Raw genomic sequence first — 25,000 nt, 5'->3', positions numbered from 1 at the left:
ACAAATGGAACAATAGTGTCAGTAATGCTAAACTCTAAATGTTTTCCAAGTTATATGTGATCATGAACAATGTAGTTTATTATTCATTTAAGCAACAAAAATGTCTGTTTTAGTGCATCAAGACTCATAAATGGAGGCATCAGTATTCATGGCATCTAGCAAAACATAGGAACTAAATTGTGTAGCATCCTTTAACATTATTTGAGGTAAAAAAATAGACATTCACATATTGATGGTGTTCACGTGAGACATGATCTAAGCCAGACAAATGAGTCAGAAATATCACTATTTTGGTATCGATCGAAGTTATGAGATGAATTGTAGAGATTCTGTGATTTCAAAGTGAAAGATATTGTTCTTGGTGGTGGATTAAACTATCAAGGTTAATGGGTGCTATTTTTACTTTGACAATAGCAGTGTTTTATTTTGAAATTGAAAGCCTTTGTCAAAGTGATAGTGTTGAGAATGTGAACTGGTGTAAATATAACATCATGAAAAAAACATTCATTTTGAACAAACAAACACAGAAATACATTCCAATTCATTCTGAAATGCTTTAAAATCAAGGTTACATGTGTTTTTTTGGGACCAAATTGCTGACTTCAGACTGACTCTTCCTCAGACTTGAACCTGGATCACTGGTGGACGACTGTCAGTAGTTACCTGTTGCGTGGCTGCAGCAGTCGCAGCTGGCAGACAGCTGGCAGTAGTCATGATAATTAACCGAACAGGAGCTGCACAGCAGCCCAGAGCGTCTCTCATACATCCCCAAGCCACATTTCACCAGGTTAATCCACTCCAGTTCAGGCATTGGATCGAATGCTGGCGGAGTTAATCCCACATTAACAAACTCCGATGCGGTGGAGATCAGCTCCGGGTGGAAATACGAGGGGGGTCAAATGGCTGGGACCGCTGTGCCACTGTTAACGACCGGCCGGGAACTTGGCGACAGTTTCTATTTTGGACCGAGACCCGAGAGACGGACACCTGCGGGCTGTGAATCTGAGAGGGAGGCTGGAAATATGACCCAGACAGAAGGAGGTTACAGAGTGGATCTCAGATCTCCACCGCCGCTTGGGGGGGGGGGGGGGGGGGGGGGGGGGGGGGGGCTGGGTTCTTTCCCCAAACCATGAAGTCACATAGATAAAAGCCAAGCTCGCACCATTCTGCTGCTGGGAACTGTGATAGTTCCTATTTGAATTATTTTTCCCAGTTTACTTCAAATGGCAATAACGCAGAAGCAACATGGCCGCCACCAAAATAAAGACATATAAGCTCCATTTCACACAAAAGTAACAGAGAACTTTAGCTCCAGGTGTTTCTGAAATAGTTCCTGTGCACATTGTTGCCTAAAGAAATAAAAAAAATCCAATGAAAGTAAATGATAAAGGTAAATGACTACACCTCCAATCTGCGGAAGTCAATAAATAAAACAGACCAAACCAAACAACAATGTCATCTTGACGACAATGGAGTCACTGGCCTCACTGTTCCACAAACATCCAGGAAGTTTTACTTGTTTTTTTGAAATCTGGAAACATTTGAGTCCTGAATTGAATCAAAGCACAACAGAGATAAAGAAAGACAGTCAAAGGAGTTTTTATGATTAAATATGACGTTGCTCAGTCATCCAATAAGATGTGAACCAGAACAATAAAATCTAAAACAATCCTTCATAAAGCACATGATCAAAGAACTGGAAATTATTTTTTACTTATAGTCTGAAAATTACAGTAAAATGACAAATACTATCCATATTATTAGCACTTATAGATGGAATTGATGGGAAAGAAAAAAGAAATCCGTTATAATTAGAGCAGTGATGCCACACTCTATAGCACTGCTGTGTTATTCTACATTTATCCCCGTATTAATATCGAGCTCCGTTGTAACTCAATGCGTTGCTGTTCAGCTGCTCCTTGTGTTATGCCGTCTGCTTTTATTTCTGGATGTGCGCCAAGTCCACTCGTTCCACATTCACAGAGAAGGAGACACGATCTTTTAAGAACCCTGAAAACATCCTCTAAAACAGCTCGAGTTTTTCTGAAACGTCAAAAAAAGTTTTGAAATATAATTTTAAGCTGGGTTAGCACATATGACCAGCGAATATAATAAAATATTACAAAACAAAAGAAAAGTAAGCAGAAATGCACAAATTATAAATACATTGTATATATACATAGTGCCCTATGAAATTCTAATCACAATTGGTGTGTTTAATCATCTTGATCATCTTGATACAATCTCATATATATATATATATATATATATATATATATATATATATATATATATATATATATAAATAATTTGCATTAATTATTTACGACCCAGGCTTTTATTTCACCAATACTTTACGCAGAGAGCTTGACCAGCACTTTTATTAACCAGAGTGGAAAATCCTAGTATGTAAAGGCATAAATAAATGGTTTCAGGTCTCAGGTGCTGTGTTTGGACTGCAAACTCTCACCATGTTGGTCCCATCAGGTTCAGTTGTTTGATACCAAGAATAAAACCCCAGAGGGTGAGAATCAGCAGCACCCCAAATAAACGACACACAGTAGGTGCTGGTGACCGTTCTGCACGGTCGGGCTCAAGTTGGTAACTTATCCAGCAACGACCCAGACGGAGCAGAGATGTGCAGCCGGTGGTCTCTTCCCGTTTCAGCGGGAAGATCTGGTTTCAAATATTGTGTGAGACCGCTGGCGCCTGCAGGCCACCAAGGTAATGAAAGGAAATGAGAGGTTTTTGTCCCGAGGATGGAACTATTTCACTCATCATGTCACAGAATTGGGGAGGTCTTAATTTGTCGGTGGTCTGAATGTGATTTATAAGCATCCAGGCTGAGAATCTGCGCTTCATAAAAGTGGCGGTCATGTTTCAGCTCCTCAGTTTGGCTTTACCTCCTCCGAACGGCGCCCAGATGACCCGCCGGATGGCCTTGACCCAGTCGTCCATGTCAGTCTGGGAGTTCGCCATGAGCAGGAATGACTCATGGCTGATGGGCGCCCGGTCTTTCTCCCCGGTGCCACCTGTGGAGGCAAACAAAGAAAAGATTAAGCTTGAGCAGCTGAGTGCTGTTCAATGCTTTTGTCGTATTTCTGCTCTATTTGCAGAATCGAGACTTTTCTTTAAAAAGGACTCCTGTTGCTTTGATTGAAAAAAAAAAAAAAAAGTCTCAATGAGACCAAATTGCAAAAATAACTACAGTTATTAAAAAAACTGCAAGAAAGACTTATATTTAAAGGAATGTATAGTTAAATTAACTTATTGTGGATGAAAACTGCTCGAGGAAAACAGAGCGATTCACATGTTGAACATTTATGCTTTTACTTAAAAGCTTTTGAATTCACATGAGAAAAGAATATTGTCATTAATGTAAAAAAAATAAATAAATAAAAAGAGGAAAATCAGGAAAATCCGGAACATCTGTTTCTTATATGTATTCCTCACCACTAGATGGCACTACAGGGCTGTTGAACTGGTGTGTGTTGTTGGAGCTGGGTGTGTGATTCCAAAGCAAGCTTTTTGTGAATGAACTGTCTCATTTTAGTGTCAGAGGTCACAGTTGAATCATTTGCCAGAGTCACAGTCATTGTTGCCACAGTCATTTGGCCGTCGGGGGGGGGACCAAATATAAACAGCGGCTGCTATAAAGCTTTTCAAACTCACACCATCATGATGGACAACACACGGCGGTCCATACTCACGTGAGCTCCGAGCTGAGGACTTACAATCACTGACGGAGGGAAAACGGATCTCAAGTCAAGAAAGTAATGAAAAAAGAGGCTTAGAGATTATGTGTACTGGAAGACTTCCAATACTTCCGGCACGCACACAGAGACATTCAAAATCAATCCGAGCAGCTGACACACATCTGAAGCACCGGGCAGATCCAAGAAGGGAGTGAGGACTTGGTATAAGGAGTTTCTCCTCTCAATCGATGGATTCAATTTTACTCCCCCCGACAGAGTTTGACATTTCAGCCTCGAGCGTCCACTGCCACTGAAGATACCCCCCCCCTCGAAGAAATGCCCCTTTCGGTTGGTAAATGTCACGCGGCTCATGGATGCTGCTCGTACGTAGATAAGAAGCAGAGAAGAAGAGTCGCTTTCCTGCTGGCGTCCCTGTTTGAACTGCAGTCAGTATGGTTTTACTCGTCGGAACACGTTTGAGGGTTTTCCGCTCAAACTGCCTCAAAGGTACTGCCTGCTTATCGCAGACGTACTGCAGCTGCAGCTGTGGCTTCACGTTGACTATAATAACAATCAGGAAATCTGAACAAAATGCATGTTTCAATGGTTGAAAGTCTTCCAGAATATAAATCCCGAAAGATTTATTTGTGTATAAGATGCTGTTTAGCTGTACTTCTACTGCCTGCCAGTAGTCAGAGCTATTGTATCACTAAACCAGGACGAATCATAAGAATATTCATCTCATGTATTCTCGTGCTGCAAGCTAGCCATGCTAAGGCTGTTTTAAAATAATTTAAAATCAATCAATTCAGTTTTTTCAGCCCGGTCTGAGATGGCAGCGCATTTAATCGTGACGGCAATCCTACAGGCTTCTACGAAACTTTGATAATCTCAATGAAAGCCTTCAAAGTAAAATGTTTAGCCTGAAACGACAAAATCCAGCAGTGGTTGAATTTCGATGTGGTGATTTATAGACATATTGCTTTGCAGGGATTATATTGCCGATAAATTATGTCTCTTTCACTGTCTTTCGTTTGTTTAGTCAGCTCGTCCTAATTAAAACTTTCATTAAGTTGACAAAGAAACTAGTTGCCAGCAACATTATTAGCATCAACCCATTTGAACGGGTCTTTAGCGGATTACTAAATGATGTAGTCATGCTAAACTCTACTAACTGTAATTCACTTCCACCTGCTTGGTCGAAACTAAGGTGACCTCTTGTGGCCAATGCAGAGAGCAGCAATATCACTCAAATGACCTATAATCCAGTCCAGAGACGAGACATAAATGATTTATTTATGAGCAGTCTCAGTGATGCTGATTTTGCTACAAGTGTCAATGGATCCCCCGACAACCTAAAGCTGAAGAATGCAGTATATAACATGTATAAGTTGCGTCAACAGTATTGTTTTCCTAAAGCAAGCGGTACCTCGAAAATCGCAACATATATCGCAATATGGAATTCCCGACTCATTCATCATGACAACATATCGACATCTCCATGACAAAAAAGGTCTTTTTAATGTGACGTTCTGTTATAAACTCACTGAACCAAAGTAAAAGTGAAAATAGTTTAACTTCTTTTGCACTTGGATGCAGTTTCCATTGATTGTTGCCTTTGCATTGACTCTTTATTCTAAGCTTAGTGAATCATCACCTCCTCCTGAAGTTCATAGACATCTCGAAAGCTAAACTTTCCATAAAACAATTATTATGAGTTAAACTGTGAAGGAGGTTCTGTCGAATGCTGCGCAGGTTTGCTTGTGTCTCGAGGCCCCGAGGCTTTTATTCATAATCCGGACTGTTGAGTCTGTGAAGTAGTTGGGGAATTAACTTTTTAAATGACCTCTAAGCTGCTTATTTCTCTCTGAATGAGAGGGAGACTTGTAAACACAGAGGGCAGAACCTAAATTACAGCACAGATTGCCCCATCTGATACTACAGAAAGTCAATTATAAGATCTTATTTTATGATCACTGTGTGAGATCCACTTACTGTAGTATGTAGTAAGGTTGGTTTTCACACTTTTCTCCTTTTTTTTTGCCCCTTCCTGACCTCTGATTTGTCAAAACTGTCAACACGCACAAATAAAATCAATCTCTCAAAGTCAAAGCAATGGGCAGGTTGCCATGTTTTTGAGTTTGTCAACTTTTACAAAAGAAAACATCAACTTTTATTCTTCCTTGTCACATAAAGGTGGTGTTGTAGTCAAGACCAAAACCAAAACCACCCCCGCAACATTACAGTGAAGCCAAACGCTGTCAGACATGCCCACTCTCACCAACATTGTTTAACAATAAGGCTCATGGGCTGAAACCAGCACGTAGGAGGGTTTGTTCCAACTGCCTGAAATGATCTGCTCCTCTTGTTTATCTATCACGGTATAATATTTGAAATAAAAGAAGAAATTAGACATATAAACATGCATTTTGTTTTGCACTGCTCAAACACTGGAGTGCAATCAGTGCCTTTACAATATGTTTTACCAAAGTTTTACTCTGAAAAGATAAAACACTGAAACAAACTTTCTGTTATTTTACTGGGAAGATAAAACATAAACAGCCAATTGATATTTCTTTTGGTTTTTGTTGTCTGTTTTTGTTTTTTTTTTGTAGATTTTGATGTTTTGGAAGCGTCTCTGCCTAAAGACAATTAAATAATCCTTCGGTTTAAAAAAGTCATTTGCCACAGTAGAATGACTTTAAGTTGTAGACTAATGTGAAAGAGCAAAAACATGCTTGTTTTTCACATTTAGAGAGGTCAAAATGTGAACCGCTATAAATACATCACTGGTTGCAACAAGTTAAATATAATGGAAATGCATAAAACACCTTGATTTAAAGTGTGGCTCTTGATATTATTTTGACATGCATATGAGGATATAAGAGGTGTCAAAAAAAAAAAGTTTTCTGAGACATCCAAACATTCCACTTTTCGGCAAACAGCTTGTGCATTCAAACACTTTACAGAAATAGTTTGGGAACGACCCAACCAGCCTTTGCACATAAAGTCTCCCTTTCTGCTTCTTGCTGACGTTTGAAAACACCGTAACCTTCATTCCCCATGGGGGCGAAAAAAAAAAAGCCATAAATAAAGAGTTTGTTCTAAACATGCAATAAATCTGGCGTTTCCAGCAGTCTCAGCCGCTCCACCTCAGCTTCTTCTCTGCACTTGTAAAAAAAATATCTCCAGCATCTGTTTCCCGTTACCTTGGAGATGTTGTTTCTTCAGTCTGTCCGGCTTGCAGCAGACCGGCCCCATGTCTGTGCGAGCCGCGGCCTACAAGCTGCAGCCTGGAGCAGCGGCTCCTCACAGTCCCGGATCAGTACGCAGGTAGTGGCGGCGGCGGACACGACCTGCCAGTGAGGCATGCTCGACGCCAGCCGTCAAAACTCTAAGAAAGCAAAAAAAAAAAAAAAAAAAAAGAACCCAGCCCCGCTCCTGGCTCTTCACTGGTTTTATCCCCGTCCTTTCATTCACCCTCTCTTTCTTCCTGCCTCTCATTCAGCAGTGTGGGCAGCAGGTCCGTTCCCTCGGCCCCCCTGGGGAGAAGCAAATCCCTGAGGAGGAGTGTAACAAGGCCCTCTCTCTCTCTCTCTCTCTCTCTCTCTCTCTCTCACTCTCTCTCTCTCTCTCTCTCTCTCTCTCTGTCTCTCTCCGAGTGTGCAGTGACTGGGAGATGGGCCGTCCTCCAGTCTTTTCTAAACAAACTAGTAGACACACACACACTGGGAGAAAACAGACAATGACAATCAGGCACTGCAGGACACAGATGGAACAGTTTGGATCCTCCTTCGAGTCATTCAGGCTTCCACACACCCGATTGAAGGAGGAAGTGACTTTTCTGTGCATGAAAAAAGATCAACCTGGTGATTTGCCTTGAAGTTTTCCTCCTAAATCTGAGTGGGAGTGTGCGTTCCTCTGTTTTTAGCGTGACAATTCCTCATCAGACCATAAAGTCAAAAGTCAGTATAAGCTAAAAAGCTGAAGCCACATCGTCACGTCACAAAGAGGCGGAATGGCCTGGATACCAGCTTGAAGACAGGAGTTTCCCAGCATACAACATTGATCTGCCCAGTGTATAAAGAACTTTTAACAGCAGCATACATACATACAGTAGCATACCTTTGAACGAACAATAGTTTTCTGATCCACTTTAAATCCATCCATAAATAGAACCTGTTCCTGATGCAGTGATCTGAAGTTACATCGACTGTAACCACAACAAAACAAAGCTGCCGAGCTGCTAACTGCCAGCACTGTCACTCGGGAAGTGAAAGGAACTTTCTCAAGTGCCCTGACAAATGTCAAAAATAAAGCTATCTTTACTGTTTTAACACCTTGCTTTTGAGAAATCCAGCAAAGTTTACAGTAAGTTGCATCATTTTAAGTTACAGTCCCAGCACTGATGTATACCATAATGCAATAGCTGAACAAACAGGAAATTGCTATGTGAGAAAGCAGGGCATTAAAGACATTGAAACATTAGTGGGACTCAGATTTTCTGCTAAATTGCTGAGTGGCGAGACAGAAATAATCAATACAGTTGCCATGTCTGGGTGGCAAACGCAGATCAAGTACCAGGAAGAAATGTGTATACTTTTTTTCCCATCAAACATCAGATAGATAACTCTGGTTATATAGATGTGTTACCTTTAATGTGCTGCAGTTGTTCTGTCCGATAAAACATTTGACACTCCGACACTCTGGAGGCCGCCATTGTTGTTGTTGTCCATCAACTCGCGCATGTGCAGAAGAACTACACGATGCGCAGTGACAGCGTTTCACAAAAAGTGGCATATTTCCTCATTTCCATGGTGATGGATTTGAAGTGTTTTCAAAAAGTTGCACTTTTCTCCATTTCCTTAGAGATGGAGTTGGTGTAACAACGTCATGTAAACATCACCTTACAATGTGTTATGATCTTTCAGGCCAGAAAATGAGGCATCTGAACAATACTGCAAGTTTCCTGTTGCTTTTCACTGAAATAACACTTTTAGAAAAGTGTGTGTGTGTGTGTGTGTGTGTGTGTGTGTGTGTGTGTGTGTGTGTGTGTGTGTGTGTGTGTGTGTGCGCGCCCATGCCTGGGTGGAGTGCTGCTCAAATAGCTAGTCCACAATAATGAGTTGGCAGAAGCCGTCACATTTGCACAGGCACAAGTGTGCTTAGTGTGTGTGTGGCTTCTAATTGGTCCGCACTGCCACGACGAAGGGCTTATAGCCATCAGCCATTGAATACAAAGAATATTAAAAAACGAAACAAAGAAAAAGTCAAATTATTTGCTTTTAATTTCCTCCATTCCTACAGGCTTTGAGTCAATTCAGACGCAGGCACATGACTGCTGAATCGGCTTTGTTCGGGTGCGCTGGTTGCTTTGTCTGCGCTACGTACTGATAAGAACCCCCCCCCACAAAAAACATAGTGGGAGTCCAATTCTTAATTGCATGCACTTTGAACAGCTGATGTTATTTCTACCAAATGCCGAGAGGAATGTTGTGCTTCTGCTTCCAATAAGGAATGTTTTTCCACTGGCTCTGACTTTGAGATCAGCTATACGATGTTTTTGTTTCCCCACAAAACCAATGCTTACTTCGTAAGAAGGAGGCTTGTGCAGGTTTGTATCAACAGAGCTCTGTGTCTCTCCAATAAACGCGAGCGATGGACTCGGCCTGTGACTGGACAGACTCTCGAACCAAAGCGAAGCCTCTCAGTCGGTGACGCGGTGAACGGCCAGCGTCCCTGGGCTCCTCTGAAGGACGCGGTTTCTATTACAGCAGACAGAAGAGAGCTGAAAGCCAGCAGGAGATATACTGTATCAGCCCTGATAGAAAAATCCCAACCTTTCATGTCGGGGTCGACCCGACCTCATCCCGAGGACTTATCAGTGCTGGAGTCTTAATCAGCTGTCGGTCGACCTCTTAGATGTGTGACTTTCTGCAATTTGTCACGCTGCTGATTATTAAGGCCTCTTGAGGAGACAAACATTTCATGTTTTTCAGACTTATTCCAGTGGAATCATTTGTTTCCTTTCATTGAAAGAATTATTATAAAGGGAATATAAATCTTCTTTGGGTACTTTTGATCTGTTTAGGCACTTTTTTTTTTGGGTGCATGAAAAAATGCATAACGGGTAACAACGGATGCTTCCAGAAACTCATAAGGTTTGGCAGTTTGCTTGGACCTCCACCTGTTTTGCACAAGTTCCCATTTGACAAACTCGTAGCCAATTGCAATCCAGCCGCCATTGATAGGTGAATGGATGAATGTGGCTGATAATCAATTAAGACTCAATCAAGACTGAGTGCAGGAATATATTCCCACACTGCACATGAACCAACTGAAACATATTTTCTGACAAACGTAACACATCTCAATGTGAAACATGAGTTTCTATTCTGGAAATGCTAAATAAAACCTGCTGTTTACCAATTTATCAGACAGTGTTGATAAAACAAAACTCTCTTTTATGGTTTTAGTGGAAGAATAAAGGTGTCTTTATCTTTCTGTTGAGAGAAATGGGCTGCAAACGTGACCAGAAAGCTTTATGACTGCTAAGAGAAAATGAGAGGAGGGAAGAGTCGCTTCAATAAAAAGAACGATGTAGCACATCCAGGTCTATTCATTTCATACAGCATGAGCGGGTAAAGCCTTCATTGCTCTAAGCCGATTACCAACTGCAGAGAGAAAAAAAAAAGCGAGGTTAACTCGTGTTCCTCCCCAGAAGAGCCAACGAATCGAATACGACGCAAACATCAGATTAAGTCGGCGTGAAGTTGTTCCTCAGTCAACGTGAAGACAGATGTAGCAGATACGGATTGATCCAGACCGACTTCTGCCGACATGCGTCCCGATAACCTTTACTCCCTCTCCCATCCGGCTTGTCTCGCTACATCTCTTCCCACCTGTCTCCTCTCTGTCTTCTTCTTCTTCTTGTCCTTTTTTCTTTAAATCTCCCGTTCCCTCGCTCTCCTCCCGAGGTTCACAGGCCTGTCAGCGAGCGGGAGGCTGGGAAGGGCTTCACACCTCTCCGCGATGTTGACTGGCCATAAACAAAACACACACAGACTCACGGGCCTGTCAGCATTTCTAAACACGAGAGGAGCCGTCCGGGCAAACACTCGCAGAATGACAGAGTGACACAGAAAGCCGCACACTCACTACTCACAGCTGCTTTTGCAAGAAAAATCAACCCAATAAGGCATCTAACTGTCTTCATTCATTTAAAGGTCAAGATGTTTTGCACAATGCATCCACTTCAACCTTTTAATACAATAAAAGAGGCCGCCACTTATCATTACAGCCTTCGACGGAATAAGCACTCTGACAATCGCCACATTCAAGGCAGCAATCCTTTAAAAAAGTACTGTTGTATTGATCGAGCAGGAACATTAAAAGCCGTTCGAGGTCAGTCTGAGCAGATCATTCGGCGGTGGACAAAGAAAATCCTCCGTGTGTTGGTGAAGTGTGATAGTCTCCGAGCAGCTGGAGGGGGGTGCCGGCGGAAGGCCAGGGCATTTCTGTTTTCCATTTATTTTCTGTCACTTTCAGGCTCACAAGCCGCAGGCCGGGAGAGTAATGGAGGAGTCACATATCCCAGCAGGAGGTAAGAGATGAGGAGATGTGTGGAAAGTACAGTGACCGCAGCAGCAGCAGCAGCCTGGACAGCAGCACCCTCTGCTGTCTGGAGGGAGAATCACTACTACAGAGGAAACTGTTCAATTTGAACCCTTTGGGACCAAACAGGAAAAGACAACATCTTTCAGCTTTAAAGTCTCAGAGACAATTTGACGTGTTTCACTGATGACACCATTTTTTTCAATAAGTATTTAAGTCTTTTCCCCTCATTTTCCTTTTTTTCTGACAATTAGAATGCCTTTTGAAACACCGCACTTCGGTCAGAAGTAAAAAATCTAAAATCTTAGAAAGATTGGAACCATTTAACACAGATAAAGTAACTCCTGGATTTTGAATCCTCTGGTGTCAAAGATCCTGAGTTTCACAATGACCTTGTTTCTTCTTTCAACTATAAAATGTCTTTTTCCTTGATATTGTAATCACCCAACAAAGTCGGGCAGCTTTCTTCTGAGTCTATGTTTTTACCTTAGAATATGAGCTTTAGAGGATGCATGAATTTATATGGATATATCTCTTGTAAACAAAAGGAAAACTAGAGCAACAAGTCCAGTTTGCTTCCAGTGAGCACTTTCCATGGCAGCTCTTCCTCATTGGTTTGAAAGTATGTGGGTGAATGATTGTCCAAAGTTTTGTCTTCATACTGTCTGTAAGCCACAAGATGCACTTTAATCAAACATCAACACTTGTAAGAGTCACGTATGAATAAATTGAACTGAGCATAAAACCTTAAAACCTCAAGAATAGATTTATATTCCTGGGATAAGATATTCTTGGTCAGTGAAAGGTTAAGGAAGCAGACAATTGTTACACAAAAGCAATTTTCAATCGGCGAATGATACACTGATGTGAATTCACTTGGTGTGAAACAGGATATTACCTCCAGCAGCTCAGGTGCAGACTGCGGGTATGGTGTTGCGAGAGGATGGTGGAGAAAGTCAGAGATTATTAGGAGGCGACAAGAGAAATCTAACAAATCTCACCAGGCACGATCTCGAATAGGTGTCTTCCAGGCTCATCTGGATTGGCTGTCAGCTCGTTGACTTGGCATCCTTGCAAGGGTATGCAGCCCTGAAACACACAACAGGGCGACTCTCAGTTGGTGGTTTATTCTTTCTGTCCATTCTGGTCTTACTCATAGCGTATCATGAATATCCTGTCATTCCCATGGCATTACCTACCTCACATGTATTTGTTGGTGTGCAGTTAAATCCATTTGGTTATCTGTAAACTGAATCCCATTTCTTTTCGTGTTCCTGTCACTATCACAGTGGCTCCTAGAGGGCGCACTTCAACCAAATCATCAACCACTTTTGGAACTGTTAATGTTATTGTTCTTTCAGATGTAGGATTGTGGACTAATTAGTCTGAAAGATTGCAACTGGATAATTAGTCCTATCTTGCTGAATCTCTTCTCCCTTGTTCTTTTGCTTCTTTCCCTCCTCCCTCCGTTCTTATTACACACCTCTTAACCCCTCTAAAATTTTAAGCAGCCACTTCTGTGATTGAACAGGGACCCACACAGATTATCAGAATACATTATCCAGATCAATACCCATTTAGCCCGGAGAAAACTGAGGCCAGGCGAGCGGTGAGGGGATGCCAGCGTCTGTAGGTCGGCCCCGTTAATCTCCCCACTGGCATCCTCCATCAAAGAGGCAGGGGAGTCTGCCAAACCGCCTCAGCCGGAGGGCCGGCCTGTCGCCAGCATTAGTCGCCATGGCAACAAATGGAAAAGGGTGGAAGCTGCGGATGGATGCAGCACAGGGGCAGGGCGGGACGGGAGTCCCAAGGGGGCTGTGTGCTCAGAATAACAGGGGGGAGCTGGCCGGGGGGGGGGGGGGGGGGGGGGGGAGCAGAAAACACAAATCACACAGTAAGTATCAGATGGATGGCTCAGTTTGTTCTCTCCAACATCTCAGCCGGTTGTTATCTCTCCAACATCTCAGCCGGTTGTTAAAAAGCCACTCATACATTCATGAACATGCAGACCAGTCTCGTTCCACCTGGTTTGTTCATGAATCAGTCATCACCCTAGAACCGTACGCCAGCGTGAAGCCTCCGACCACAGCGTCCTCCACCAGGCTGTAAACACCTCGGACTACCGCGTGCCGCAACCGACTCAGAAAACAGATGTCTCCTCCGTTATAAATCAGCACTATAACTAGATTCAAGGCACAGCAGCAGGAGTAAAACTGACAGCATCTGACTGGATCGGTTCTCTCTGTTCAATCATACGAATCAAATATCAGCAAAAACAAGCCATCACTTTCAGAATACAGTAAGAATCTTGTAAGGCTACTTAGCGCTACAAGGGTTTCCATGCAAGGCTGACATTCTAGAGAACAGCACAGTGATACTGATATCTCAAACGGAGTTGAGTTCCAAAGTAGTTAATATTCATATAAATCATTTCATTTCCCTTATGAGTGAGAAAACGTGAACGTGAACGTGAACGACATGGACTGATTACTGAGTAATTCAAACGTTTGTCTCACTCTTGCCGGCTCTTCTTAGGCAGTAGAGAGTATAGTATTTTAGAAGAACGCAATGTTTTCCAGCTCCACATCAATGAAAAGTAAAAACTAAATAACAGAATATAAGTGACTTCATAAAGATGCCATAGTTGTTGTGGATCAATTCATCTTGTACAAAAAGGAGTGTACAGGTATGTCCAAGCAGGTGACATAAAAATATTCCAACTATCCCAAACATATGCAACAAAGAAGTTTAAATGAACCCTAATCTGACATTAAACAATCCAAGACAAATGTTACAATGTTACAATATTACAAAATAATCCAACGAAATGCCATGATGAGACACAAAAGGTCCCAAATGTGACAGGAAATCAATAAAAGAAATGATGATTGACATAAAACAATCAGGAGGTGGGAGCAAAAAGAGGGAAAATGTGGGGATGAATGTACCAAAACTCCCAAAAGTCAGAAATGTAACACGAAAAAGCCTCAAATACCAGATGGCTCCAAACAGAAAGAACAACCAAAATACAAAGCAAAATAATATGAAGATAGAGAATAAATAAAAGAACAAAAAATGACCCAGAAGAAATAGACTAAGTGACCAGTTACAGAAAGACTACAAAACAAAGCATATCAATTAAAATGTCCAAAATAAGCCATACAATTATAACAAGAAACTATAAATGGAACCATAGAAACCAAAATAAACAGATCACCTTAAGAATTAAACATTAGAAAATTCAAGGTTAATAGAAATAGTCACAACATGAATGGAAATGCATTGAACGCTCAAATTTGAACAATAAAAAAAAGAACGAAAAAAGACGGTCTGGATTTAAATGAGGCACCGAACAATTTAGTAAGATATGAAATGAGAAAACAAATTTTGCCCTCAGCTGCTGGAATTGTCTCTAACCCTAAACATTGAGAAGGAAGAATCAGGTCGATGGCATCAGATTCAACCATAAAATACATCACTATATCAGCCATTTTCCCACCATCAAACCCAAACAATATATTATATGTGCTTGAGCACAATAAATAAAAAAAAAAAAGGGGAGTCAGTGGGTTTTCTCATGGTGACCTTGTACACTTTGACTACTGATGTCTCTTTCTTCAGTGGTGGATTTATGCCAACCAAACCTGGATGAATCCTCGGTTTCTGCTGCCTTCCATGTCATATATTATCACATCCTTTCATCATGCAGCGATTCGGAGTTACGAGGGGGGGCCGGGTGGTCTCGTCCTACTGCTACCCCCCCCCCCCCCCCTTTCCTCATCCCTGCCCCCATTCCTACCACCCCCCACCATTACCACCGTCAATGTGCTCTCGGCCTTCCTATCGATTAGAAGAGATGAGAGGGAGAGAAAGAAGGCCAAGACGGCAGCTTCTCTCACACACAGTTCTCCTTGGAAGGAAGTGTTTGTTTGTCTGTGTGTGTGTGTGTGTGTGTGTGTGTGTGTGTGTGTGTGTGTGTGTGTGTGTGTGTGTGTGTGTGTGTGTGTGTGTGTGTGTGTGTGTGTGTGTGTGTGTGTGTGTGTGTGTGTGTGTGTGTGTTGGCCAGCGTGAGTCCATTGGGAGTTGCCAGTCGATAAGAGCCTGGACGACTATTGGCAGGCTCTGATTAAAGACAGTCACTCAAAGCCTTCAGTCATTTGTTCACAGCGCAGCATCGGAGGGGTTGAGTGACTGTGGAGGATCAAAATGATAGAACTAATTACATTTTTTTTTAAGAATTCTGATCCAGTTTTAAGGTTAACTTCAGCGATAGTTTAGCTTCACTGTTCGTTCTTGGCATTCGGTTGTCTCGATTTGGGATAGCGTCAATGTATAATTTAATCAGTAGACCTCACATGTCATGGTGTTGAAACGTGTGTGCGTATGATGACTGAAGGCTACCGCTTTCCATTAAACAAGCGGCCGTCACGTAAAGCGAAGCCTCAAGAAAATCAATATCTATGTCAAGAATTCAGACAGCAATGTAAAGACGTGATTATTATCAACATCTGAACCGATGGGAGAGTATGTGTGTGTGTGTTTGTGTGTGTGTGTGTGTGTTGTGAACCTGCCATTGTTGTTGGATTACATCCCCACTTACTGGTCGAATCACAGCTAAGCCTGTGAGCTCAGTCGACCGTTAACAAGAGAAATCCAGTGGAGGTACATGAGTCAGCACCTGGTCACAAAAGGCTTCCAGTGATGAAGAAGTCAGAGGACAGATTGGATATACGGTTATGAGTCCGTACTAATGGAGAAGGAAGCCGGGCATCACAGGCTTATTTATTTGTACTATATGTGCACTGAGAAGTCCTGTAAGTGACATGAGTCATCATTACCACAGTGTGTTTTCATCCATTACATATTGCGAATCAACACTAATGGAGAGATTCTCTCGTCTCGTCCATAAAAATGAAGACAAAAAAAAATTACTTAAAACAATTTCTTATTGTTCGATTTTACATCGTAGTGGAACACATGGAATGCAATTTGGCAATTGGAATTGGAAAAGTTACCAGTTGGAAAGGTTGAATAAGGCCTCATTAACGAGACAGTGCCTGAAGTGAAAATTCAGCGCTTTTGTTTCAGAAAGGTTTTGCGTTTCCACGGTAATGTTTTGAAAGAAACGTCCACTTTCTGATTCGTCCATCGGTCGTTCAGAAAGAGAGCTTCACCTCCAGAGATCCTGAACACTTTCACGTCACCGGCGTTTACATCTCGTGAACATCGGCGGTTACTGACCTGCGGTTTGGTTTCTTCTTCGTCTTTGTAGAAGTAGAGCTGGTCCGAGCGCAGCACGAACCAGCGGAGCTGCCAGTTCTTCATGATGCTGCGCTGCTTCTTCAGCCAGCCGGCCTTCAGCGCCCCCTCCTGGAGACTGGGGGAGGCCGGCCGGCACGAGCTGCGAGACACCTCGCCCATCACCATGCTCTTGGACCTGGCTGTGAACACACACAAGAAAAGGTATTTTCTCATACGTTTGATATTGTTCTGTTGTGTTTACTAAATCAACCAAACCTCTAATATATATCTATATTTTTTGATCCGTTTCCCAGTGAGGTGGACGTGTTATCTTTCTGCCCCAGGCTGCTATGCGGGGCAGACCGAGAAATGCTAACAGAGAGAAGATGAGACTGTGAAGAGAAGGCATAAACACACACACACCCACACACATACACACACACACATTGCACGTAGCCTCAGGTGACAGGGATACCCCCCCAACCCCCCCCAACCCTTCAATTTCAGAGGTCCTTGGGAGAGACTTATTGTGTGTTGCCACAACCCGGCGGAGAAGAGGAGGCTTTTGAGCCGGGATAATAGGACCACATGGGACTGAGAGTGTGAGAGAGAGTGAGTGAGTGAATAGCTGGCAGACTGAATCATTCTCTGCAAACGTGCGTAACCTGAGCTCAGTCAAGGGCAGGCGTTTAAAAAAAAAAAAAAAAAAAAAAGTCGGTGGCAGATTTGCCGCCATCACGCCACTTAGATTCTCCTCACATGACATCACGGGTTCAATACGAGAACTTTTTGACGTTATTTAACATTAACCACATACTTCTGTAAACTGTCCAACCCCCGCCTCGGGTCTCCGGCATGTCGTCTGACAAGATGGTAAATTATGTTACACACTGCCTCAATGTTATAAGGTTTGCCCCAGATAATGCTAACCTCAGGCAAACTAAGCAGTGCTATTTGATGATCATGTATAATTTATAGGAATCAATAGCGCAGACATCCTCCCTGCTACTGCGCGTGCACACACACACACACACACACACACACACACGATCAATGTTTGGATGCTGCTGAGGCGAAGAAGGGGATAGATGAATGGGAAGGTGGGGGGGGGGGGGAGGGGTGGAATCAATCTTTATTCTTTTTTATTGTCCCTCTTCTCTACCTCCGGCATATATATGGAGTTTAAAGGACACAAATCATGTCATCTTTATTGCATGTCACGCTCCATCCCAAAAGCCCCAAAAGCCTGTTGATGCTCAGACATGTGCCGCCACGGCATCATTTAAATGCCAAATTTAGCTGTGCTGACTGTTTGCGGTTGTTTAGTGTTCGATAAATACGTGAAAAGCTTAAGGAGCCACACCAAAGACAGTTTCGAGGAAAAAAAGAAAAAAAAAAACGCGTTCGTGTTTCGAATGCTATAAAAAGGACAAGTTCATTGTTTTGTTCACCTCATTTGCCACGAAATGACTCATTTCACGCTACGAATTAGATCCGATTCTGCAAATGCTTTGAAATACGTCTTGTTTATTAGATGCTTTTATTTGTTTTTATGTTTACAAGATTCTCCAAACCTTGTTTATTAACATAAAGTTTTACTACACGTTGGAGCTTAGTGTGTTTTTAATGTGCAGAATGATAAGTCGCACCCCGATTCCACTTCTCATGAATGCTGTGTTCAAATGAAATAAAAACAATACTTTGGCTTTCTACACCACTCCCACTCCAGAAAACACATATTTACCATTACTCTTGTTTTTCCAACAGCTTTGACAGATTTTTTTTTTCTTCCCATTTTGCACTGTTTTTACCCTCAAATGAAATTTGCAGTTTCAATAAGTTTGTAAATGTAACATTAGGTGATAATTGGACTATTGTGCTCGTGAAGGCTCGGATGCATGAAAAAAAAATGGAGCAAATATATCATGTTCTATTTTTGCATTGTTGTGTTTTGGACTCTGAATAGTTTGTGAATGAGGCCGCTGTTACGGTTCTGGCAATAACAGACGTGGAAGATGGGCGAGATGGTGAACCACCGCAGTGGTTAACTGTTTAAAAATAACACACTGGTCAGTCTTTGCTTGGTTCTGTTTAAATCGCTACGAGCTTTAACAAGATGGGAACTTATGACTGTGCTGCTGCAGGATATTTGTGTCAATTTGGGGATTAAACAGGTTAGAAACCAAAGTATAAAGCTCAAAGAGGAATCTGAATGTGCTCCGTTTTTAGTTACACTGTGAATCCCAGAATAGTTGTATTATTCCCAGTAGTTTCAGATGAGCAACATTTTTCCATTTTAAGGGTTTAATCCAGGTCACCCTTTCTGTATTTAGCCGTATTCGAGTGTAGACGGCTGAAAAACCATGCGACCAGTGTTGTGAAAGTCCTTTGTTGACGTTGGGCTACTGCTCAGTGGCATCTTGTCAAAAACTCTCCACTCTTTTCACCGCGTCTCCTTTGCTTTTTTCATCCATCTTGTGCTAATAATTCCATTTTTCCAGCTCTGTATTTTCACTCCTCGGGCCCGTCACCCTCCATTTCTCCTACTTCGACTCGCTCTAATTCGCCTCTCTCGTCTTTTGCTCGGCACCGCTGCTCCCATTGAATCGAAGTGCACATAAAGGAGATTCTGTTATCGCTGCAAGCCCGACGTTTCAGTGGTCTTTGTCAAATAAATTAGTTCTCGGATTAGCCATGAATTCTGCTGGCTTGTTTTATTTCCCCCTCAATAACATGTGATTATCGTCATTGTTTGTGGGAACAATTCCCGTTATAATTTGTTGCTGAGTAATCAACATTTGAATTGATTGTACTTCTACTGATGAGTAGTAAGAAAAATAAACTTCATCTGCAAACCATTTTTAACTAAGAGCTTTTCAGGGATGACTCATCAATCCAGCATCAAGATAACATGTAAATTAAGAAAAACTCATTCTCTTAAATCAGTTTATGTCAAAAAAGGTTTAAAAGTACAAAAGGCCGCTCGTCTGAAGTCCATAAAGGGAGCAAAGACTGAACTATCCAAATCTTGATCAAGGAACCACAACAGGGTCCAACAAAAGACCTCAAATAACTTTCAGATTTGAAGGAAACTGGTGAATCCGTTGTCTAGTCCTTCCTTCACCTTAATAGATGATTATTAGAATTCTAAAATCAACTCTTAAACAAACCGTAGCTGTGCTTGAATTTGGATAAACATACTCTCCTATTAGCATTATGGAATTTGCGGTTATAAACATGGACGCTACTTGTCAAGTAAGAAGTGAAAACTATTGGGATGAAATGAAAAACACAGCTGTGTATCATTTGCATAAAAATGGAAATTAATGAGCGTCTGGGTAATTTGCCCTTTAGGGAAGTGTAGCGAGAAGAAAGCTGGAGACCCAAGGACAGACCCCTGAGGTACACCACAAGTGAAATCTGTAGAAGAATCACTAAGAATGGACTCTCAAAATGTAACTTTTAAGACATGATTCCTGGATTTTCTGCTGCTGGCTCAGCTCGTCCCATTTAAAATGTTGCTTTTCTGGATTAAGGTTTCAACTTCATATATGTGAGCTTAATAAAGTTGATGCTATTTTCCAGCCGCTTCAGGTGTTGCAGAGCTGCAATGATAGGAAACACACCCACTTCAAAATCATATTGTCGGGAATGTTGTCTGAAATATTTTTGAAACAATAAAAAAAAAAAAATCCCTTTCCGTTGAAAAACGCTTTAGCTGGAAGGACACATGCAACCTTTTCAGAGGAAGTGGAAAGTGGGGATTTATTAACTTTTTTTTCACGTCTTAAAGTGATATCAGGCAGTATGCATCATTTATTTCATTCTAGATAGATACAATGACTATATATAAATGAAATTCAGGAAAGTTTTATCTTTTGTTGAAACCCAATTTCTTCAATAACTTGTATCTGTTTGCAGGATGAAATAAAACTCTGATCCTTACCCTGAAATATTATTACTCAGCATTAGTAATGAAGTCGTGCATCATCATGATGGATTTTACCGAATCTCATTAAAAGGGAAGTTTTAGTTGCATATCTATAAAAAATAAAGTCATAAGAAAACATTTATATGAATGTATTGTTTTTCAGCTTTCGTTAATCTGAGCCCATTGGACGAACTGAGTTAAAACAGTGAGTCATAAAAACTATATCAATAAAAACAATAGAAGTAAAGTATTCAGTGCAAATATCTGAGCTCTGAAAATGTGAACATTTATAATCATTTTCACCTTTTTTCTCTCTTTGGACTAGTATTTTGGTTTCCTAACTAACTCCTAAAGTGCCTGCACAACTCACCTTCCCTGTTCTCCTGGACCATTCTGTTTTTCCTCACCCCGTCACGTCCCCCGTGTCTTTCCATCTTTCCTTTGCATAAAAGAGCTGTTCAACACATCAACTGCCCGGATCATAGACTGAGTGGAACATACAGGGGCCGATGATTCACCAGTGAGTCACAACAACTGATTTCTGTCTCTCATTGTGTGCGTGTGTGTGTGTGTGTGCCAAGCACGACTACCCACTTCGCCAATTTGGACCCGACCTTCCACTGCGAGTGATTCAGACCTTCCCTCGGTTTGGGCGGAGCCGCTCTGTGGTCACTTCCACAGCTATCAGCGACAATGCTGAAGGCAACTCGTCTTACTGTAAAAGCACAATCACTGCAATTCTCTCCAGCGCAGGTCGAATTGCGGTCCGGTTCATTTCGCAGGAGCCGGCGGTTGAAGAAGGGCTGACTCAAACATAACAAAGTCCTCCACTACATGCCAGGCTGGGCGTGCACGTGTACAGCGGAGCCCACATTTGTTTGTTATGACACGCCCTAATTATAATTTATGTAAATTAGCCCAAATGTCATGTTATTTCGGGGTCACAGATGAATAGCTGCGGATGTGGAGGACTACCAGATGCTCATTCTGTCGTGTGTTTGTTGGTGAAGGTCGTGTGTAAAACAGGTTGCGCAAAGAAACCGTGAATTCCTCTGAGGTTTAAGACCGAGCGTTTCAAAAATAACACGACTCTCTGTAGACTCGTCACAGTGATTGGATTTGCTCGTCGAGGGAGGATGTAAATTTGTGTCTGTGGGAGCTCAATATTAACATTGGAGCTGTCGTCGAACAGTAAACTCAACATTTGTGCTATTTTACTCCCTATACATTCCGGCTAGGAAATGGGTGATTTGAATTGGATTAGATCGTTTCAATAAACAGGACGATAATCAGCAGAAGAAGAAATAATATGTTGGGGGACTGCTGCTGGGGCCATAAGGCTAACTGTCAACAAACAGGTAATAGATTCACTTTTTAATATGTTTAACCAAAGGAAAAAACAAAAGCCTTTAATTCACTGGGCTACAATAAGTTCTGGCTTTTCACAGACATAAAAACATCACAAAATGTGCAAATTAGTTTGGACTCTTTTGCCTAACATACAACATAGTTATTGTAAATGATCAAATCTGCTATCGGCTACACTTTTTGCCATCTTTCTAAAAACGTTGTCCATTAGTTCAATGGAATCACAGTGAATTGGTACTTTGGTAATGTTGCTCAATTGTTGCTTAAACTCCTAACTCCTAACAAAGGTCAAATCAGAACCTGCCAGGCGTTTGCATGCATGTCACCACAAGACATTGAGAAATGTCCACACATTTGCCAGATAAAACGATGTATTTATGGCATGAATATTGTTCGACAGCAATGAGACTCTTGACTTTTTGACCATTTACCAGGCCCAGCTCATAAATGAGATGCAGAATCTGCTGGAAGCTCATTTCTACTATTTTGCTGTCTTTGGGGTGATTTGGAGACACGTACAATGATTATGAGGCTTTAGTTTGCACTTTATTTTCTTTGTTTTTCTATCACAATTATGACCACTCTGGGCTGTTTCTGGCAAGGTGCTACGAGGCCACCTTTGGTTCACAAGACAACAAAAGAAATTCCTATTTATCTACAATGTGAACACATTTCAGTGGCAACAAAGCAGATAAAACTTGAAGAACTCTTTGCAGCTTACTAGCATTTTAGAAATTATCTACAGAAATTACATTAGTCGTCATGTCATCATCTTCACATGGATCTGTGTGTGGGCTTTAAATGTTAACAGACTCAGCTAATCGGTTGATTGACACTTTTCTCCTTTGAAATTGATGAATTTCCTTTTTATTTTTCCAAGATGGCAGACCTGTGCGAAGCATAACTGTATCTTCTCCAGCCTGATTCCCATGCTATGTTTTTCCTCTTATAGGACCCGCCGCCAGCTGCATTGGCACCGAATGCTGGATTTAAGTAGTAATCTGCGACGTCATTGGGAGACCAAAAGCCAAGTGGTTAAGTCGTATTTCGGTTATCCTGCCTTTTCTTTCAGTCTCTACTGCACATATTATAAAGAGAATGACTGTGGGAGACATTTCCAAAGGAGATTGATTGGTAAGACCTGAAAAATTCAACACGCCGTGAGGAAATATTGGTCATTTTGCTCGAACCCCGACAAAATTGCAGAGAATAAAGAATGTGAACTGGAAGAATGGGGCTCACGAGCAGCACACATGGAGCTAATGCCACAATATGAACAAATGGTCGTCTTCAGGCGGAAAACAAAGCACAACTGGCATGACACATGGTGCTATACGCCCCCCCCCCCCCCCCCCCCCCCCCCCACACACACACACACACACACGACCATCCGTTTATCCGTTTATCCAGTTTAGAGTCGTATATTCATCATCAGAAGATAATGGATGTATGGCTGCTGTCCATTAGCATGGCGAGGCGGGCGCTGCCACAGTACCAACGCAACACTCCACTGATGGCTGAATCACATACACACAGGCATCCACACGCACATATTGGTGGAATTCGATTTCATTAATCTGTTGTTTTTCCAGTGATTTATGGCTTGTGCAAAATGGTGGAGGAGTTACAGGTGCATCAGAGCGTAACTTCCCGTTAGCCCATCACTATTGATTAATGTGTTAACCATTATAAGTGTGTGTGTGTTTGTGTGTGTGTGTGTGGCAGGCTGGAGGTGTGGCATGTAATATTGAGGCTGCAGTGGAGAGGAAGTGATCTGCAGAGTCGGCGTGTCATCATCTCCACATGCGATGTATCCGTTGTGTGAGCTTCACATCCCGGCTCTACCCGGGGTGCTCGTTCATACGCCTCAAAAAAGGCAGAATGTCAGGGTGTTGCTACATAGCGGGACTTTGATCATAAAACCATGGCAACGCAGATCAAAAAGACGCAGCAAGAGCGCGAAGCAGCTGATATGTGGGCAATTAAAGCTGCTGCCACATATCTGGTGCCAGCCCCGAACCCTATTAGTTTTAATACGTCACTGGTTGGAGCAATTACTGAAGCACAAGAGTTAGATTTTTCTTTTATGGAGCAAACATTGTTAATAAGTAGATTCCTGGGTGGAGACATTGGTCTACAAGCATCCCAGATCGCTGGCAAATATGGGCTTCCAATTAAGAGAAGCCCTGAGAGGAAGATATAACTCTGTCTGTTTAATGAGACTTCAGGCGTAGCCACAAGTTAATTATGTTCAGACGATGGTTTCAGATTGAAGAAATGTGTTTTTATTGCTTAGTGGAAATTGAAATTCACCCGTTTCATCTTCTGGCCAAGTATTAGGCGAAACTTAAAAATAGCTTGGATTAGAGTATCACACAGTATATTTGAACCAGTTAACCTTGTTATCGACTTTTCTTATTGAAGAAAGCGATGAAGTACATTAAGGTAATTCATCCATATCTTCTGCATTGCTTTATCCAACTTATTGATCCTGGAAAAGTTACAAATACATTAAAACCTAGAGAATATCAGAAATCATCAGTTTGGCATTTGGAAATACCTGTTTTAAGCCTGTGGAAGGAAATCCAAGGAAATGTATGCCCTGAATGACAAACTTTCGTTGTGTTATGGGTTGCCCGTTATCATAACAACGGAGCTCGGAGCCACTGAAAACACAACTTTTTTAAAAACACAAAGGATGCATTCATAACCTTGAATTGAATTTGTGCTTTACACTCTTCAATTTACAGCACTTCCTCTTTTAGATCGTGTGAAGAAAAACATTTGTTTCTAACAAACAACCAACGCTAAGCCAAATTGATGAAGACAGACAGTTTCACTGAGGTCAACGTTTCCGCTCTCTGCCTGCAAATACGTGGTTTTATTACATAGCACACAAGAGCTCCCACTAGTGTCCCGACATGAAGGTTACAGCAGTTTCCCCTTTTCTGCTGTTTCTGTATAAATTGACATCGTTTTCAAAACACTTCCACTGAACTTTTCTGATATGAAAATGCGTTGAAAACAAGCCTTGACGCTAATGCTAAGTGGCTGGTCTTCTTCAAACTAGACAACTTGTACACCGCGTGGCTATGTTGGACGTTGTTGCATAACAAACGTCCCAATCCCAAACAGGCATGAATTTCTTGTC

The 25,000-nt window shown here is 41.8% G+C and overlaps 1 protein-coding gene across 1 annotated transcript in view; it reads right to left on the bottom strand.

Moving 5' to 3' along the window:
• The window catches only part of arhgap22b (Rho GTPase activating protein 22b), a gene marked incomplete at its 3' end in the record, with an annotated part of 29,340 nt that overhangs the window by 3,573 nt on the left and 767 nt on the right, over nucleotides 1-25,000 (bottom strand). The window contains exons 2-4 of the mRNA XM_080516606.1: nucleotides 16,551-16,750; nucleotides 12,311-12,398; nucleotides 2,904-3,032 (exon numbers count right to left, since the gene is read on the bottom strand). Coding sequence (XP_080372732.1) covers nucleotides 2,904-3,032; nucleotides 12,311-12,398; nucleotides 16,551-16,750 — 417 coding nt within the window. The remainder of the gene's footprint in view (nucleotides 1-2,903; nucleotides 3,033-12,310; nucleotides 12,399-16,550; nucleotides 16,751-25,000) is intronic.

This window comes from Blennius ocellaris (assembly GCF_963422515.1).
Source record: "Blennius ocellaris genome assembly, chromosome: 21".
Taxonomy (NCBI): domain Eukaryota; kingdom Metazoa; phylum Chordata; class Actinopteri; order Blenniiformes; family Blenniidae; genus Blennius; species Blennius ocellaris.
Note: the sequence above shows the minus strand (reverse complement) of the source record. Positions and strands in the feature narration are given on the sequence as shown.